Source organism: Dipodomys merriami, unplaced genomic scaffold (assembly GCF_024711535.1).
Source record: "Dipodomys merriami isolate MVZ:Mamm:240054 unplaced genomic scaffold, mDipMer1.0.p SCAF_143, whole genome shotgun sequence".
Classification (NCBI taxonomy): Eukaryota; Metazoa; Chordata; class Mammalia; order Rodentia; family Heteromyidae; genus Dipodomys; species Dipodomys merriami.
Genome location: NW_027202749.1, coordinates 303,653 through 322,798, shown reverse-complemented (window position 1 = coordinate 322,798; position 19,146 = coordinate 303,653). Strand labels below are relative to the sequence as shown.

General features: G+C 51.9%; 1 protein-coding gene across 7 annotated transcripts in view; it reads left to right on the top strand.

The window, feature by feature from the left end:
• The first annotated feature begins 55 nt into the window (after positions 1 to 55).
• Positions 56 to 19,146, top strand: part of Gak (cyclin G associated kinase) — a 57,435-nt gene continuing 38,344 nt past the window's right edge. For 3 of the 7 annotated variants that reach the window (XM_070021636.1, XM_070021635.1, XM_070021634.1), the window contains exons 1-5: positions 99 to 337; positions 7,461 to 7,522; positions 8,320 to 8,379; positions 9,620 to 9,734; positions 14,564 to 14,706. In XM_070021636.1, coding sequence (XP_069877737.1) covers positions 193 to 337; positions 7,461 to 7,522; positions 8,320 to 8,379; positions 9,620 to 9,734; positions 14,564 to 14,706 — 525 coding nt within the window. In that variant the 5' untranslated portion in view covers positions 99 to 192. Of the gene's footprint in view, positions 338 to 7,323; positions 7,343 to 7,460; positions 7,523 to 8,319; positions 8,380 to 9,619; positions 9,735 to 14,563; positions 14,707 to 19,146 lie in introns of those variants that run through there. The other 4 variants (XM_070021639.1, XM_070021640.1, XM_070021638.1 and 1 more) reach the window with 4 other exon arrangements.

Genomic DNA, 19,146 nt, shown 5'->3' with positions numbered 1-19,146 from the left:
GTGAGGCTGGCGCACTTCCGCTCGCCGCGCAGGGGCGGGCATGTGCGTCAGGACGCGACGTGCACACGTCACGGCGCGGGCGGAAGATGGCGGGGCTGTGAGCCGGCAGCCGCGGACCGGCCGGACGGAGACCGAGCCCTGCGCGCACCGAGGCCCTGGTCTGGCTCTGCCCGCCGCCGAGCGGCCGCCGCCATGTCGCTGCTGCAGTCCGCGCTGGATTTCCTGGCGGGCCCGGGCTCCCTGGGCGGGGCCGCCGGCCGCGACCAGAGCGACTTCGTGGGACAGACGGTGGAGCTGGGCGAGTTGCGCCTGCGGGTGCGGCGAGTGTTGGCCGAGGGTGAGGCTTGGGTCGGCCCAGGGCGTCGCCCGGCCGCGGGTCGGGTCAGCCGGGAGCGTCCCGGCTGGGCGCGCACGGCCGGGCTGGGTGTCCCTGCGGGGGCCCGTCCGGCCCCACCCGGGGAGGCCTCGGCTCAGACCCGGGGAGGCCTCTGCTCAGACCCGGGGAGGCCTCTGCTCAGACCCGGGGAGGCCTCTGCTCAGACCCGGGGAGAGCCGGGGAGGCCTCTGCTCAGACCCGGGGAGGCCTCTGCTCAGACCCGGGGAGAGCCGGGGAGGCCTCTGCTCAGACCCGGGGAGAGCCGGGGAGGCCTCTGCTCAGACCCGGGGAGAGCCGGGGAGGCCTCTGCTCAGACCCGGGGAGGCCTCTGCTGAGACCCGGGGAGGCCTCTGCTCAGACCCGGGGAGGCCTCTGCTCAGACCCGGGGAGACTCTGCTCAGACCCGGGGAGGCCTCTGCTCAGACCCGGGGAGACTCTGCTCAGACCCGGGGAGACTCTGCTCAGACCCGGGGAGACTCTGCTCAGACCCGGGGAGGACTCTGCTCAGACCCGGGGAGGACTCTGCTCAGACCCGGGGAGGACTCTGCTCAGACCCGGGCAGAGCCGGGAGGCCTCTGCTCAGACCCGGGCAGAGCCGGGAGGCCTCTGCTGGGACCCGGGTCAGAGCCGGGAGGACTCTGCTCAGACCCGGGGAGGACTCCGCTGGGACCCGGGTCAGAGCTGGGAGGACTCTGCTCAGACCCGGGCAGAGCCGGGAGGCCTCTGCTGGGACCCGGGTCAGAGCTGGGAGGCCTCTGCTCAGACCCGGGCAGACCCGGGGAGGACTCTGCTGGGACCCGGGTCACAGCCAGGAGGCCTCTGCTCAGACCCGGGGAGGACTCTGCTCAGACCCAGGCAGAGCCGGGAGGCCTCTGCTCAGACCCGGGGAGGACTCTGCTGGGACCCGGGCAGAGCCGGGAGGACTCTGCTGGGACCCGGGCAGAGCCGGGAGGACTCTGCTCAGACCCGGGGAGGACTCCGCTGGGACCCGGGTCAGAGCTGGGAGGCCTCTGCTCAGACCCAGGCAGAGCCGGGAGGCCTCTGCTCAGACCCGGGGAGGGCCGGGGAGGCCTCTGCTCAGACCCGGGGAGGCCTCTGCTCAGACCCGGGGAGACTCTGCTCAGACCTGGGGAGGACTCTGCTCAGACCCGGGGAGACTCTGCTCAGACCTGGGGAGGACTCTGCTCAGACCCGGGGAGGACTCTGCTCAGACCCGGGGAGAGCCGGGGAGGCCTCTGCTCAGACCCGGGGAGGCCTCTGCTCAGACCCGGGGAGGACTCTGCTCAGACCTGGGGAGGACTCTGCTCAGACCCGGGGAGGACTCTGCTCAGACCCGGGGAGGCCTCTGCTCAGACCCGGGGAGGCCTCTGCTCAGACCCGGGGAGGACTCTGCTCAGACCTGGGGAGGACTCTGCTCAGACCCGGGGAGGACTCTGCTCAGACCCGGGGAGGCCTCTGCTCAGACCCGGGGAGAGCCGGGGAGACTCTGCTCAGACCCAGGGAGGCCTCTGCTCAGACCCGGGGAGACTCTGCTCAGACCCGGGGAGACTCTGCTCAGACTCGGGGAGGCCTCTGCTCAGACCCGGGGAGACTCTGCTCAGACTCGGGGAGGCCTCTGCTCAGACCCGGGGAGACTCTGCTCAGACCCGGGGAAGCCTCTGCTCAGACCCTGGCAGAGCCGGGAGGCCTCTGCTGGGACCCGGGTCAGAGCCGGGAGGACTCTGCTCAGACCCGGGGAGGACTCCGCTGGGACCCGGGTCAGAGCTGGGAGGACTCTGCTCAGACCCAGGCAGAGCCGGGAGGCCTCTGCTGGGACCCGGGTCAGAGCTGGGAGGACTCTGCTCAGACCCGGGCAGAGCCGGGAGGACTCTGCTCAGACCCGGGGAGGACTCTGCTCAGACCCAGGCAGAGCCGGGAGGCCTCTGCTGGGACCCCTGGACAGATCTGGGGAGGCCTTCTGCTCAGAAGTGGTCATATTGGGCAGGGTGTCTGCTGAGAGGAGGTTGGAGCTGGGGAGGGCCTCTGCTGGGGGCATGAGTCACACCAAACCTAGCTAGAGATCAACTGTAAGGGGGTTGTGGATCAGTAGCTCTACAAGTCCTGCTAAGGGCAGTTGTGTCTGGATTGGATTCTTGGTTGCATCAGGCCTGGGTTCAAACTAAAGAGTGGCAGTCCAGTAAGAAGTTCTGGAACTGGCCCTCCTTAGGTCTAGGGAAGAGGCCCAGACAGTGGATTGGGGAGGCCCGAGAGACTCAGGAGGTAAGCAGTGTCTGGAGGTGGAGAAGAGGGGGTAGGCATAAGTAGACATGGCTCTTTATCATGTCCAGAGCGAGGGTCCGGGAGAGCAGGCTTGCATCTCTTGAGTTCTGGGGAGCTCCACAGTCTCTGGCTGCCCCAGTTAGTGATGTAGACTTCACTGTGCTGGGCCCCATGGTTCTGGGTTCTCTTCTTACAGGTTGTTTTGTCTTACCCCCAACATCTCTTTGTGTGTTATCTCTTGGAAGTTATAGGAAGCAGAGCCATTAACTGTGACCCATAGAGAACCTTGGAGGGTGACATGGTCTTTAGCCATGTGTCTGTTTTGTGATGTTTTGTTTTTGAGATAGTCTTGTTATGTAGCTCAGGCTGGAATGGAACTTGCCATCTTCCTACACCTCAGACCACTACAGCTGTGTCTTGAAGTCAATCTACTGTCATTTTTGTTTGTAGATTCTTGAGCTTCACACAGGAGTGACCATTAATGGAGTTCTAGTTTCTCTTCTAGACTTGCCTTACCTTGTGTCTTGTGGTGTCCAAGGTGTGTCAGGTCTTCCAGCTAAACCCAGTTGTATTCTGCCTATTGGCCTGTTTCCCTCGTTGAGAGAGTAGAGCCCTAACCAGCATTTAGGGCTGAAGAGTCAGCCTGGCCTCGTGTGGTCATTTGTACATTGTTGGGGCAGGAAAGGGAGTCAAATATGCTTTTATTCTGGAAATGCTGTAGTCATAGATTTTGAATGTGATTAGGTGAGAAAATCTAACCCTAATCCTTCTCCCTTTGGAGGTAACAATTGTGCTGATGTCTTGAAATAAAATGTTCCCTTGCATCTGTTAGAACAATGACAAGCATTCCCCAGATCAATTCATTTATTCCAAAACTGCCAGGCAGTTGTCTTGACTTTCATGAAATTCATAGTACCCAGGACCTAGCCTCTGCTCCTAGGGAACGTAAGACACACTTCAATGGCCACGTTGGGTGGGTGAGGCAGTACAGCGTTGTGGGGAGCCAGGAGGCTCCAGGGAGGAGTAAGCGAGGTATCGTCTCAGGATGGGAGGAATTGGAGTGCACCCACTGGGGGCAGAAGATTATTGCTGGTGGGCCATCCTAGTTGCACGAGTTTGAGGGGGCCACACGGGGTTGGGACATGTGGAGTAGCCACTGTCACGGTGACATGGGATTGACTTCTTTTGCACTGGAGCCAACTAGGAGGTAAAAATAACCTGCATAATTATGAGCCATAATTTCTTTTAGACTTAATGAGTTAGTTAACGCTTCTTTCTGAACTGAAGCGGGGTAGGCAGCCTATAGCAGGTATTTTACGAGGATGCGAGTGAGCTTTCCGGACAGCAGCAGGTTGTGGGGTTCTGGAGATCTCCAGTCGCGACTGTAAGACAGACCCTTGAGGGTTTACATCTCCAGAATTCAGGAAAATGGTTCAGAGAATAAACTGGGTATTTATATCTAAATTCAATGAATATTCTCTTAGTCTGCAAACTGCCTGTAACAATTCACATCAGATTTTGTCCCAAATGAGCTTATGATAGACCAGATTTTGCTATCAAATGGTTTTCATGAATTTGGACCTAAAGTGGGACATGGGCCTGTTGGGCAGAACTTTGGAGCCAAGGTAGCTTTCTGACAATCTCAAATTTTGTTCTAAGTTTCATTGTTTTTATTTATTTTATTTATTTTTTGGGGGGGTCCGGTCATGGGACCTGAACTCTGGGCCTGGGCGCTGTCCCTCAGCTCTTCAGCTCAAGGCTAGCGCTCTACCACTTGAGCCACAGCGCCACTTCATGCTTTTTTCTTTTTGCTTATGTGGTGCTGAGGAATCGAACCCAGGGCCTCAGGCATGCAAGACAAACGCTCTACCACTGAGCCACCTTCCCAGCCCCAGTTTCATTGTTTTTAAAAGACAGATAATTGGGAGAATCAAGAATGTCAGAGATGGCTTGTATTCCTGTTTGGGCTTCTTGTGGTGCAGCTTCTGAAATGGGCTGTGTAAGGAAGGCAAGCACAGCCAGGGTGGCTGGTTGAGCTCTTTGTGAACTTGAGGCCAGTGAGGTATATTAAGTAGAAAATGAAGCAACACCACCTGACTGTTATTGTGATTATCTGTGGGACAGTTGTGCTTCAGTCAGCTAGCTCTGGTGTCTGTGCATAGGGCCTGTGTTCCTGCTCTTAGATTTTGGTTTTTCTTTATATTTTCTAGATAGAAGTCCCTTCTCAGGTGATTTGCAAAACTTAGTGTGTGTGTTTTTTTCATCCTCTCTCCAGCATATTTGTTTTTTTTAAATTTTTTTTATTGTAAAGATACTGTCACCAACATATTTAAAAGAGTAGAAATTTTTTATTCGGTATAGTTTATAGTTTATCTTTTTTTTCCCAAACAGTTAATGGTTTTAAGAAATCTCTGCCTACCTCTGAGTGTGTAGAAACACAGTTTTTTTTTTTTTTTTTTTTTTTTTTTTTGTTGGTCGTGGGGCCTGAACTCTGGGCCTGGGCACTGTCCCTCAGCTCTACAACTACTTGAGTCTCAGCCCCACTTCCGGCCTTTTCTGCTTATGTGGTGCTGAGGAATTGAACCAAGGGCCTCATGCATGCAAGGCAAGCACTCTACCACTAAGCCACCTTGTATCTGGTTTTTATATCCTACAACTTTTCTAAACTCATTATCACGTAGCTTTTTTTTTTAAGAGTTCAGATTTTCTACGTAGATCATGTTATCTGCAAATAAAAAAGTACTTTTACTTCTTTCTTTGTGACCTAAATGTCTTTAATTTTCTTTTCTTATCTGGTTGCACTGGTTAGAACCTCTGGAAAGATAGGGACTGTCTGTCAGTGACTCAGACCTGTTCTCCTCCTTGGTTCCTGGTGTCACTGCACTCTTAGGTATGTTAGTCCTTCTCAGCCACCCTTTATCTGGTTGAGGAAGTTGCTTTGTATTCTTCGTTTGCTGATTTTCAGATTTTGTGATGTGATTTTTCTTCTTGTAAGAAGCTTAAAAACTGAGCCTAAAAAAAAAAAAATTACACCTAAGCTTGTGCTGGTGGCTCACTCTTGTAATCCAAGCTACTCAGGAGGCTGAGATCTGAGAATTGCAGTTCAAAGCCAGCCCAGGCAGGAAAGTCCATGAGACTCTTACCTCCAATAAACCACAGAACACTTGAAGGGTGCTATGGCTCAAGTGGTAGAACACACACTTTGAGCTAAAGAGCTGACAGCACCCAGGCCCAGAGTTCAAGCCCACAACTGACCCCCCCCCCCAAATTATACCTAGAAACAATAAAATTTAAGTGATTTTCACGTTAAACCAATTCTACTTGGTGTATTTCCCTTTATACATTGTTAGATTTGATTGGCTGATATTTTTCTATATTAGAGAACTTACTAATTTTTGGGTACAGCTTCATGAGTGGTGCTGGTCAGCATTTTCCTCTTTGAAAAGTGGCCACCTTCTTTCTCTCTTTCTCTGTCTCATTATTTCAAGATGCTTTCTTTTTTTTTTCTTCCTTTTTTTCTTTTTGCCAGTCCTGAGGCTTGAACTCAGGGTCTGTGCACTGTGCTTCTTTTGCTCAACCACAACACCACTTCCAGCTTTTTCTGTTTATGTGGGTACTGAAGAATTGATCCCAGGACCTCATGCATGTTAGGCAAGCATTGTACCACTAAGCCACATTCCCAGACCCAAGATTTTTTTTTTTTTTTTTTGGTCAGTTATGGGGCTTGAACTCTGGGCCTGGGCACTGTCCCTCAGCTCTTCAGCTCAAGGCAAGTGCTCTACCACTTGAGCTACAGCACCACTTCCGGTTTTCTAGTGGTTTATTGGAGATAGGAGTCTCACGGTCTTTTCTGCCCAGGCTGGCTTTGAACCCAATCCTCAGATCTCAGTCTCCTGAGTAGCTAGGATGACAGGCGTGAGACACCAGCGCCCGGCGATACTTTCTTTTCAAAACAGGTCCCAGCAGTAAGCTAGCTTCTGGCCCTTGCTGCCATTGTACAGGATACAAACGCTTGCTTGGCAGACCAGGGGCACTCTTTATAGCATGTTGGGAAAGTGAATAAAAATCCATAGAAAACAAATATGCTGAAAGTTTCCATAGGAACACAGAAAAGCATGACCCCATCTCCTAGTCTTCTGTTATTGCTGCATCTGTGCCTATTCTCACAAAGACGTACAAAACTAGCAGTAATTAAGTGGTCTCTCCCCCACCCCAAATCCCTTCATTCGAGCTACACTTGTACCTGACAGCTACAAGTTGTTTCTACACACTGGTCCTGGCAGGCCACTCTCCTGGGTGCTGGACAGGGCCAGCGTGCTGACGCCCTGCCCCTCCACACCGGGTCGGAAGCGGTGCTTCTAGACCCACCGCATGAGTGGCCCCGTGGGCCGTGACATCACGTAGTGGGTAGCTGGCTCTGGAAGCAGTTAGAGGCAGAGGCAGCCGTGTAGGCGCCTGTGTTCTCAGAGCCTGCACTCACCCACATGCGTCTCAGGCAGGTCACAGCACTCAGCACAGTAAGCGAGGAAAGCGGCCACTTTCCTACCTTCTTGTTTCTTCATTCTTCCTTTTGAGTTTGATCAGCTGGTCTAGAACGTGTCTGTCTAATCTGATGGTTTTCAGAGTACTGGCGTTTGGTGTTCCTGCCCTTCCTTGGTCTCTCCAGGCTCCTCCCTCCAGTCTCCAGCAGAGCACGTGGGGACTGCAGTACGTGAATTGGGCTGTGGCTTTCTGTGGGAAATGAGTGTCTTTGGCGACAGCCTGGTTTGTATTTTACCTAGCCTAACTTGTAGCACTGACTGGCAAGTATTTTTTAATTTTTCAGGAGGGTTTGCATTTGTGTATGAAGCTCAAGATCTGGGAAGTGGCAGAGAATATGCATTAAAGGTAATAAAGAATTCCGTATGGGCTTCTGCTTATTGTAAAGACACCTTGAGCTGCTGGCAGAGGTGGGGCCCTCACTCTTAGTTTGCATTGGTCCTAGTCTTGCCTCCCACTGTTGTAAGGGTTCACCTTAGAAACACAACTCAGCTGGGTTGAGGACTCTCTTGGGACCTGTCGGCCACATCTGGGGAATGGGTCAGTTTTGAGAGGAGCACTCAGAGTGGCCTTGCTGTGGACTGCAGTCTCTGCTCCATGTGCCAAAGTAATGGGCCAGGAATGAGTTCACTCATACAGAGTTCATGTTCACAGCTAGGGTGACCTGTGTTGAGTGGGAGGGCCTCTCTAGATGTGGTGTCTGCATTAGTCAAGAGAGACAGTAGCAGGCTTAGCAGCTTTTTCTGGCTGGTTACCCCAGGTGACCCCACCTTGGCCAGTGAACCCTCAAGTTTGGCTGATTTTAGAGGTCCATAGTGTGTGCCCATATCTGCTAACTGTCTCTTGTATCTCATCATCTGTCTTGTTTTACTGTGGCCTGTCTCTACTTTTTCTTGTATTCTTGGCTCATAAAGGTTGTTTAAAGGTCTCTGGGCTTCTCTCAAGTAAGATTTTCATGTGTAGTTAACCAGTTATGCTCGCTTAGATGCCATGTCCCTTAGACACTGTGCCTTGATTCTCTGGGGTGTTTGTCTGAGACAAAGTGATATATACAGCAGAAAATAAACACTTCAATCTTTTGTGTGTGTGTGTGTGTGTGTGTGTGTGTGTGTGTGTGTGTGTGTGTGTGTGCTGTTCCCTGACAGAGGTTACTGTCCAACGAAGAGGAAAAGAACAGAGCCATCATTCAGGAAGTTTGCTTCTTGGTATCCTTTTTCCAGGACTGAGCGTCGGTGCTAGGGAGGTGCTGTCGTGACCCCAGGTGCCAGGAGGCTTCTGGGAGGTTCTATTTGGTTTTGGTAAAGTTGACCTTTTGCTTTCTCATACTTCTGTAGACCATTTTTGTGAAAAGTTTTCTTCCCTGTTCTCTACTTCCTGGGTCATAGTAAAACATTTAGAGGTAGCTATAACCCTAGCTACCCAGGAGGCAGAGATCTGGGATCATGGTTTGAAGCCAGCTTGAGCAGAAAAGTCTATGAGACTTTGTCCCCAATTAATCAGCAAAATACCAGCCTGGCATGGTTCAAAAGGTAGAGCACTAGCCATAAGCAAGAGAGCTGAGTGAGAGCACCAGACACTGAGTCAAGCCCTGAAAAGATTTAGAGATGTGGAACCAAGGGGTTGTTTTTTGTCAAGGATGTCTCCACACCTAACTAGTGGGCCCTTGGCCCCGGAGAGATCCCCTTCCCACCTTTCTGATGGCTGGGCCAGGGCTGTGGAGAGCCACAGTTGCCAGCCTTCAGGTATGTGGTTCTTTACCAGCCACCCTGCTCACCCTGTGTCCATGGCCAGGTACAGGGCTCTTCTTGCCTGCTTTACTTTACCATACATGTCTCCCATAAGCAGGGAGCCTCACCTACTGCTGGTAGAACCTGTTTCCCTTTTTCTTCAAGCTTGCCCACACTGAGAGGGGCCTGTTGGCCACATGAACTGTGGTAGAGTGGACATGGTCACTCCTCATAGCCTTCCCGCTATGTCTGCTTACCCCACTTACCTGCTTAGTTCTGCCTTCTTCACTAGCTTCCTCCCACACCCTTCACCTTCTCATTGTTCCCACCTGCCTCTCTCTCATCTTTCTGCTCTGACAATGTTGAGACATACAGCAGTTTAGGCATTGTGACCACAGCCTCTTAATGCTGTGTACATTTATTATTAAATGCAGAGTTGGGGACACTTATACTTACTTTCTTTTGTTTTGTTTTGTTTTGTTTTTTGTTTGGTTTTTGTTGGTCATGGGGCCTGAACTCTGGGCCTGGGCACTGTCCCTCAGCTCTTCAGCTCAAGGCTAGCGCTACCACTTGAGCCACAGTACCACTTCCATCTTTTTCTACTTATGTGGCACTGAGGAATCAAACCCAGGGCCTCTTGCATGCAAGGCAAGCACTCTACCACTGAGTCACTTTCCCAGCTCATATACTTAATTTTCTTTTAACAAGACACCTGCAGAAAAAACTTTCTGGCCACCCCAACATTGTCCAGTTCTGCTCTGCAGCATCCATAGGAAAAGAGGAATCAGACACTGGACAAGCTGAGTTCCTCCTGCTCACAGAGCTCTGCAAAGGTAAAGTGCCTTTGGGGTCTTGTTGCTTTCTGATATGTTCAGGCAATTGTGAAATATCCCTAGGGTCTTAAGACATTGGTCTGAACTGAAAGAACAGGTCAGTTCTCCAGTGGTCTTCAAGCCATCTGAATCATGTGTTTGTATGTGTGTGTGTGTGTGTGCACGTGTGTGTGCACGCAAGCACGCGCGCACGCGAGTACCACACTTCACTCAGATTCTGAAGGAGAAGGATCTCATCACCACCTTTTCCTGAGACAGGACTGACTGGCCAGCAGTGGGCCTTCCTTGAATGTGTGACCGGGAAGGAGAAATGCAGGTCACATACCCCTCATGGCTGTGTGCTATGCTCTTGGGCAGCCGGAAATAATGACCTCATTAAGGCCAGGTCCAAGAAGGAGGCAAGAAGGGTCCTCAGTCTGTTGGCAGGACAGGAAGCCCTGCATGAGGGATTAGAGGCTATGCCTGAGGCAAGCCCCTCCTGCTCCCCCCCCCCCGCCCCTTTTCCAGCCCCCAAGCACTGCCTCTGTAGTGGAATGAGGTGGCGAGCTCTTCTTCCTCAGGCCCTGCTGCTGAGTGTCCACCAAGTACTGTGTCGGCTACACTTCGCTCTTAGCCTGGCATGCCCAGTGTGGGGGGACATGTTTCTCTGAATTACATGCCCTGGCACCGGCGACTGCTTGTGTCCACCTGGAGAGAGAAATGGAGGCAACAGAAGCGACTGAGGCTCAGAAAGAAAGCCTAGTTGTGTGAGAGCCGCCTTCCGCCAGCCCGTGCCTCCTCAGAGCTAGGAGAGCACTGCAGGTCATCCAAGAGGACGCAGCCCGCTAGTGGGCAGATGCGCGGGTGTGTGCGGAAGTGCATCTGCAGGTGAGACCTAGGCCCCGTGCCCAGTGCAGAGGACAGGGGCTGTGCAGATCAAGTATGGGTTCTGTAGCCGCAGGAGCAGCATGTGGGCACAAACTGCTTCCGCCAGCTGGAGCCTTCGGGCCAGGGCCCTGTCGGGCAGGGCCTCCTCAGCTTTCCCCTCGGGTCCCTCGCTCAGCCCCACCCAGGGCTGTGGCCAGAACCATTTCCCCTCAGAATGAGAGCAGAGCCGGCTGTGCAGTCGGCCTTGGGCTGAGGATGCACTGTTGGGTGGCAGTAGCACACTGACTTCTCACATTGACACTTGTACAGAGATGTATTTTTTTATTAGTATTTCTTATTTCATAAAAGTTTTTCACTTTGAACAAGGACTGACACATATGGAGTGATCTCAACCTTGAATTTATTTTTTTTGGGGGGGGGGGTCCGGTTGTGGGCCTGAACTCTGGGCCTGGGCGCTGTCCCTCAGCTCTTCAGCTCAAGGCTAGCGCTCTACCACCTGAGCCACAGCGCCACTTCTGGCTTTTTTTTTCTGCTTATGTGGTGCTGAGGAATAGAACCCAGGGCCTCATGCATGTAAGGCAAGGGCTCTACCACTGAGCCACCTTCCCAGTCCTCAACCTTGAAATTTAAGTGCGTGTTTTGATGTATTTTTTATCAGCTTTTAATTCTGAGGTTTTATTTTATTTTTGGGGTCCGGTTGTGGGGCCTGAACTCTGGGCCTGGGCACTGTCCCTCAGCTCTCCAGCTCAAGGCTAGCGCTCTACCACTAGAGCCACAGCACCAGTTCCGGCTTTTTTTTTTGCTTATATGGTGCTGAGGAATCGAACCCAGGGCCTCAGGCTTGCAAGGCAAGCGCTCTACCACTGAGCCACCTTCCCAGCCCCTAATTCTGAGGTTTTTAAACCATTGGGAAACTTAATGATTTCTATAGGTTCGCTAGTTTGTAACATTTTCTTGTAGTTGTTTTATTTCACGACTAGACATTCTTGATGGCGCTTACTGCCCGAGAGCAGGAGCCTTTTCTATGACAACTGCAGCTTCATTTGTGCACCCAAGAAAACCTTCACTATTTGATGGTGGTTGTTGCACACCATGTGTGTTCACCTGTCTCTAGTTGGTCTCAAAAGGTCTTCATATCATCCATGTCCCCCACCCCCAGCCAGGAACCATGAGAGCTCCTAGTTGTAGTCCGTTGTGCGGCTTCCTTTGTGAGAGTCTCTTTCTCGTGACCCTCACTTTCTCTGCAGCTCTGGCATGGTGTCTGGAAATTGAGTTTGGGTGCTATTCCGGCTATGCCTTTAACAGGCTGGGATCCCAGTGCTGTGGCTGTGGACTCCTCTAGCTCAGGCCTCCGCCTCAGCTATCTCCTTCTTGGATGCTTGTTATTACTATACTCACTTGATTACAAATAAGTACTTTTTTTTGGGGGGGGGGAGGGTCCGGTCGTGGGGCCTGAACTCTGGGCCTGGGCGCTGTCCCTCACCTCTTCAGCTCAAGGCTAGCACTCTACCACCTGAGCCACAGCGCCACCTCCGGCTTTTTTTTTTTTTTTTTTTTTTGCTTATGTGGTGCTGAGGAATCGAACCCAGGGCCTTAAGCATGCAAGGCGAGCGCTCTACCACTGAGCCACCTTCCCAGCCCTTACAAATGAGTACTTATTGAAAAGGTAGAGACCACATTTATTGAAATGGGGTTTGAGTGTGTGTACTTTTCCTTCTCAGCAATGTTCCGTATTGTGGCTGGGCGTGGTGGCACATGCCTCAGATCCAGGACTCAGGAGCTGCGGCAGGAGTTCCCTCACTAGTATATGAGACGTGGAGGAGAAGGTGCCCAGATTGGATTTAGTGCTTGGAGGCAGAGGAGTTCAGCCACTGCCTTGCTTTGCTCTCTTGAAAATTCCGATTTTGCTTTTTGGTGAGCCTGGTGAACCAAGTGCCAGGGTGCTTGTGGGTGTGCCCGCTGCACTGGCGAGGGCTTGCCTAGCTGCAAGGCATCTGAGAAGCGGGAGAGGTGAGGACCCTCCCATGGCCCGCGTCGGGCCCACTGGACGAGCCTCGGACGCCCGGCGCCCTCTGTCAGCAGAGGGTGTGAGGTTTAGCGCGGCCCACTCTCACCTGGGTGAGGGAAGAGAGAGTTATTTAGCCATTCCCGCTCAACTACATGTTGGAGTTTTTGTTTTTAAAGATAATTTCTTGGCTGGATGTGGTGGCTCACGCGTATAGTCCTAGTACTTAGAAAGCCATGGCCGGAAGATCACAAGTTTGAGCCTGAGATAGGGTGTTTCACAATTTGAGGCCAGCCTGGGCAAAAGTACCTTAGACCCTATCTTAGCCAGTGACACAGGCCTGTCCCGTAGCTAGATGGAAAGCATGAATAGGAATATCGTGGTCCAGGCTCTTCTGGACAAAAAGCAAGACCCAGTTGGGAAAATATTGAGAAAAAAGGGCTGGAAGCATAGCTTAAGTAGTAAGTCACCTGCCTGTCAAGGGTAAGGCCCTGAATTCAAACCTCAGTACCACCAAAACAGGAAGAAGGAAGAAAAACGCATCTATTTTCAGTGAGAATGCACACAGTCCAGTTACTGCCCTTCCCAAAAGTCAGGTCACCACCTCTACTCTGGGCCATTAGGCCCGGGCTGTCTCACGCAGGCCTGGCCAACTGTGAGGACCCTGTTCCTCCAGGGCCGCTGAAGAAACCTGTGGGCAGCTGTGGCTGGGCCTGGGAAAGGTTTGACACAGCCGGATTTGAGGGCCAGCTTGGGATCACTGGGCTGGGGTAGCCAAGAGGGTTGCTCAGACACATAGAATCTTCAGCCACTGTGGAAACCAACCTGCTGGTGCTGCTGTGTTCAGTCACCCAGGTGCCACTGGGCGTCCAGGAGAAGCTGCTCCACTCGGCTGAGGCCAGACTCAAGGAGGGCAGGGGACAAGGGGTGCTTTAGGTAGGGTGGGAAGAGAAGGCCTGGGAAGAGGGTGCTAGCCAGGAGCTGCAGAAGGAAAGCATGGGACGTACCCAGGCTTTGAGTGGGAGTAGCAGGTGCTAAGATCACAAGGCAGAGTAGGAAGGAGGCTCAGGGAGGAGGTGAGGCTGTGGCTGTTGATGAGCAGGGTGCCACGGGGGCCAGTCTGTGGAGAGCAAGGTTCAGCAGCTTAGGATCTGCTGAGGAACGTAGGATCTCTGGAGCAAAGAAGGCTCAGGGGCCACCCAGCCTGGAGCTGCAGCTTGAATGTGGACCGCAAGGCAGGAGCTGACAGGGTGGACTTTGAGCTGCCTGTGGAGGCTGTGCAGGGTCCACAGCTGGCTAGCCATGTGTCCAGCCCTGCACCTGGTAGAACCTCCCAGCCTATCCCAAGAGCCTCAGTTTCCCTGGTGTGATGCTGTGCCAGTCATAGCCGGCCTGAGGAGCCACAGCTAGGCAGGATCCTCTAGCTCAAGTCTGCACGCATTGTGGTGAGAGTATCATGTGCACAGACAGGCCCCTCCGCTGGAGGTGGTGTGAGGACCAGACGCAGACGTGCTTTTCTGGAGCCCCCCTCTCGCTCTGTGGCAGTAGGGTGTCTGCTGTTTCTCTCCTTTGGCCGTATGGCTTCTTGTGCTGCCCTGGGCTGCCTGTCTCACACTCCGAGCTTCCCAGCGTGGTTCGGGCTGGGCATCCACCTTGACTGTGGCCTCAGAAAAGTCCAGCTGGACACCGGGGCTCTTGCTTGTAATCCTAGGTGTGGAGGATCTCGGGGTGAAGCCAGCCCAGGTAGGAAAGTCTTCAAGACCTCATCAGATAACCGGCAAAATGCCAGACCAGAGGCCTCAATCAAATGGTAAAGTGCCATTGCTGAGCAAGAAAGCCAGTGAGAGTTTGTGGCTCTGAGTGCAAGCCCTGGTACTAGCACAAAAAAGACAAAAGTTACAAAGAGCCCAGGGGCGCAGCATAGCCCAGGGTGATTAAAGTCAATGGTCTCTTTTAGGACAACTGGTGGAATTCCTAAAGAGAGTAGAGTCTAAAGGTCCTCTGTCCTGCGACACCATTTTGAAGATCTTCTACCAGACATGCCGAGCCGTGCAGCACATGCACAGGCAGAAGCCGCCCATCATCCACCGAGACCTCAAGGTACCCTCACACCTCGCCCTGGCCTGCCTCCTGAGGCCGGACCGCTTCACCTGTGTCTTCACACTGCTCCCACTGCTTTGTCCTGTCACCCTGGGCTCTCGGGGTCCTGTACTGACCAGCATGGCTTTGGTCCTGGTCTGGGAGGGGGTGAGGGGGTGGGTGTCTCCGTGTGGCCCTGACCTTCTGACCTTGGAGGGGGCATCACACACGTGCAGCGCCCCCTGCAGGCTGTGTCACCAGTGGTCTCCTGCTGCTAGGATGGCGTTGGCCCCTCCCACAGGTGTGCAGGAGCGGAGTTAAATCAGCCTGGTCAGGGAGGACAGTCATGTGTGTTGTGATTTCACTTTTTCTGGTTGTTAATGAAATTGAATGCCATGATGTTTATATCTGTCAGAACCTTGTTCTTTAATTGACTTCCTTTTTTTTTTTTTTTTTTTTTTTGATCGGTCTTGGGACTTGAACTCGGCCTGGGAGCTGTCCCTCAGCTCTTCAGCTCAAGGCGAGCCCTCTACCGCTTGAACCACAGCACCACTTCTAGTTTTCTGGTGGTTTATTGGAGATAAAAGTCTTATCGCCTTTCCTGCCCGGGCTGGTTTTGAACCGAGATCCTCAGATCTCAGCCTCCTGAATAGCTAGGATTACAGGTGTGAACCACCGGTGCCTGCCTAATTGACTTCCTTTTTGTCTTTTTTTTTTTTAATTGGCTTGTGTATTTGATTCATTGAACTTAAGCAATAATGTAATAATCTCTTTAAAGATTTATGTGCTGTGGCTGGGAATGTGGCCTAGTGGTAGTTCTACACAGAAAAGGCCAGTAGTTGCTCAAGTGGTAGAGTGCTAGCCTTGAGCAAAAGAAGCTCAGGGACAGCGCCCAGTCCTTGAGTTCAAGCCTCAGGACTGGCAAAAAAAAAAGATTGTATGTGCTACAGAAATCTCCTGGATGCTGGGTCTGGGTGGCTCAGCTCACACTCAGGAGGCTGAGGTCTGAGGATTATAGTTTGAAGCCAGCCCAGGCAGGAAAAATCTGTCACACTCATCACCAGTTAAATACCAGAAAACCAGAATTGGAGCTGTGGCTCAAAGTAGTAGAATGTTAGCCTTGAGCAAAAAAGCTCAGGGATAGTACCCAGGCCCTGAGTTCAAACCCAATGACTGACAAAAAAAGAAGGAAAGAAGAAAGGAAGGAAGGACAGACATCTGGTTATGGCCTTATTTTCACTACTCTATTTTTATTTTTATTTTTATTTTTTGCCGGTTGTGTGGCCTGACCTCTGGGCCTGGGCGCTGTCCCTCAGCTCTTCAGCTCAAGGCTAGTACTCTACCACTTGAGCCACAGCGCCACTTCTAGCTTTTTCTGCTTATGTGGTGCTGAGGAATCTAACCCAGGGCCTCATGCATGCAAGGCAAACACTTTACCACTGAGCCACCTTCCCAGTCCTCACTACTCTATTTTGCTTTATGTTGTTTGTTGTTGTTGTTGTTGTTGTTGGTCATGGGGCTTGACCTCTGGACCTGTGTGCTGTCCCTCAGCTCTTTAGCCTAAGGCGAGTGCTCTGCCACTTGAGCCACAGCACCACTTCCAGCTTTTTCTGCTTATGTGGTGCTGAGGAATCGAACCCTGGGCCTCATGTATGCAAGGCAAGTGCTCTACCACTGAGCCACCTTCCCAGCCCCTCTATTTTGCTTTAAAACAAAACAAATTCAGGAGTTTGTGAGAATATTCCAATATCCACAGTTTGTGCTAGATCTAACTCCTGACCAAGATTGTTTTTGCTGAAGAACACTGAAGCCATTTTACTGCCAGATACTTGTACGTACATCTGAGAGGTTTCTTCCAGAATTGTAGCACCATTTGTTGTTCAACAAAACTATCCCCGATTGGCTTATGACATACAGCAGGGTTATTCTGACTCCAGATCCTTGCAGCCTGCATATGACAGTCCCAGCCAGGCGCTAGTGGCTCACTCCTGTAATCCTAGTTACTCAGGAGTCTGAGATCTGCAGGATGGTCATTTGGGGCAGAAATCTCTGAGACTCCATTGCTAAAATAGCAAGCAAAATGTAGAACTGGAGGCATGGCTCAAGAAGGAGAATGCCAACTGAGCCAAGTACAAGGCCTTGAGTCTAAATTCTAGTACTACCAAGAAAAAAGAAAAAAAGAAGGAAAGAAGGAAGGAGAAAAGGGATAGAGGGAGGGAAAGAGGGAAGGAGGGAAGAAGGAAGGACAGATAATGGCTTCACTGTGTCAATACACTGCTTTGCATTAATAAATCTGTTCCTGCTTAAAACAAAAAAAAAAAACTATCCCCGAGTGTCTGCTCAGGCAGTCTGCTGCTGACCTCCTCCGGTTCTCCCCGAAGTAGAGCAGCCCTTCCTGATGCCTTTAGGCCTTGGGCAACCCAGATGCTCTCGTTTCCCTAAGTCATCCCTCTTTGCTGAAGCTGTCCTTTCCTAATTAGGTGTTGTTCATGTTGAAGACTGGCAGTGATAGGAGGTAGGGTTGATGCTCCTTTCTCCACCTGGCCCCAAACTTGAGCCCACAGGCCGCTTGTTCTCCTACCTCCTAGGCTGGCCTTTGTAAATGTAAGGCCCTAGGTGCCAGGAGCTTGGCCTTGCATGCCCAGCTGGTGGTGCTCCTGAGGCCCATTCTCTCCTCTTGTTCATTCTACCTCCCCCATCCAAGTCTGGGTTCTAGAAGCTGAGGAATGTGCATTGTGCCTTACAGGTTTCTGCCTAGATGTTGAACAGTGGCTCCATCTGACTTTCATGGTCCCCTGAATTCAAGATGCTTAAAAAATCAGGGTTTAAGCCAGGCACCGGCGGCTCACACCTGTCATCCTAGCTACTCAGAAGGCTGAGATCTGGGGATCACACACAGTTCAAAAGCCAGCCTGGGCAGGAAAGTCTGTGAGACTCTTACCTCCAATAAACCACTAGAAAACCGGAAGTGGCGCTGTGGCTCAAGTGCTAGAGCGCTCACCTTGAGCTGAAGAGCTGAGGGACAGCGCCCAGGCCCAGAGTTTCAAGCCCCACGACCAATTAAAAAAAAAAAAATCAGGGTTTGAAGTAACTACTTGGACAGATGCCCTGTCTCAAATACTAGTGAGGCCTGGAACCACCCCCTGGGTTGTACTCCATCCTGGGTAGCCTAAAAATGCTCCTAGGACCCAGCAGAGGTGCTTTTTTTCTCTCCTCTTCCTCTATACCTCACCTTCTTCTCTCCCTTCCTAGTTATTTCATAAGGAAGGTTTTTCAAAGTTCGAATACCTCCCAGTATTCAGAAACCATGGTGCATCTGGTACTAAGGGGAAGATGGTCAGGGAGGAGACTTAACTGGGGAATCAGGAATTTTCTGGTTCACATCTTTAAAGTGTGGTGGATTGTACTGTGTGTGTGTGTGTGTGTGTGTGTGTGTGCGTGCGTGCGTGCGTGCGTGCGTGCGTGTGTGTGTGCGTGTGTGAAGGATAAAATGGGTGGAGAATCAGGTTGAGCTTGCCCTGGGTTTGGCATCCCTTGTCTCCCAGTAAGGCACCTTGACTACTCCCTGGCATGTCTGCGGCCTCTCACCTTGTCAAGGCTCCACCCAGGCTTCTGTCCCTCGTCACTGCCTGCTGGGGCGTGGCCATAAGAATTTAGAGGTACGTACATAGTGTAGCGTGTCCTACTGGCCACTCCAGCTGCCTAGCTTCAGTGGTTACTTTGCTTTCCTTGGCTTTGTGCTGTGTTCCTAAGGCTGCTTGTGTGTGTCTTTTCTGTGTGGTAAAGTGGTGAGACTCATCTCTCCTATGTGTAGTTCCATCTTTTAGAGTATCCACTGCAGTACTGTACAATATCCTCTGAAGGACTGTAAATATCCATTGAAGGGCTGGGCGCCGGTGGCTCACGCCTGTAATCCTAACGACTAAGGAGGCTGAGATCTGAGGATCATGCCGGCCTGGGCAGGAAAGTCCATGAGACTCTTATCTCCAATTAACCAACAGAAAACTGGAAGTAGTGCTGTGGCTCAAGTGGTAGAGCGCTCTCCTTGAGCTGAAGAACTGAGGGACAGCGCCCAGGCCCAGTTCAAGCCCCACGATCGACAAAAAAAAAAAAAAAAAAAAAGGAATATCCATTGAAAGACTATAGAATACCCGTAGTAGGACTGTAGAATATTCATTGAAGGACTGTGACTATCCTGTAGAAGAGTATCCTTTGTAGGCCTTTGTCTCATGGAGTTTCTTCCTGTGGCTGGTGTACACATATTTTCCTTCTCCTTATTTGTCATGGACTGTGCTGCCCCACACCCTGTCCTCCTGACCTGTGGAAGGGATTCTCTGAAGTCAGAGGGTATGTTAGCAGCTCCTGGCTTGTACTGGCCTCTGTTGGGAAACACCACTCTGTTGGGTGTGCATGGATATGCCTGGCACTTAATATGGTGTGGGGTGCCAGTAAGACTGTGCA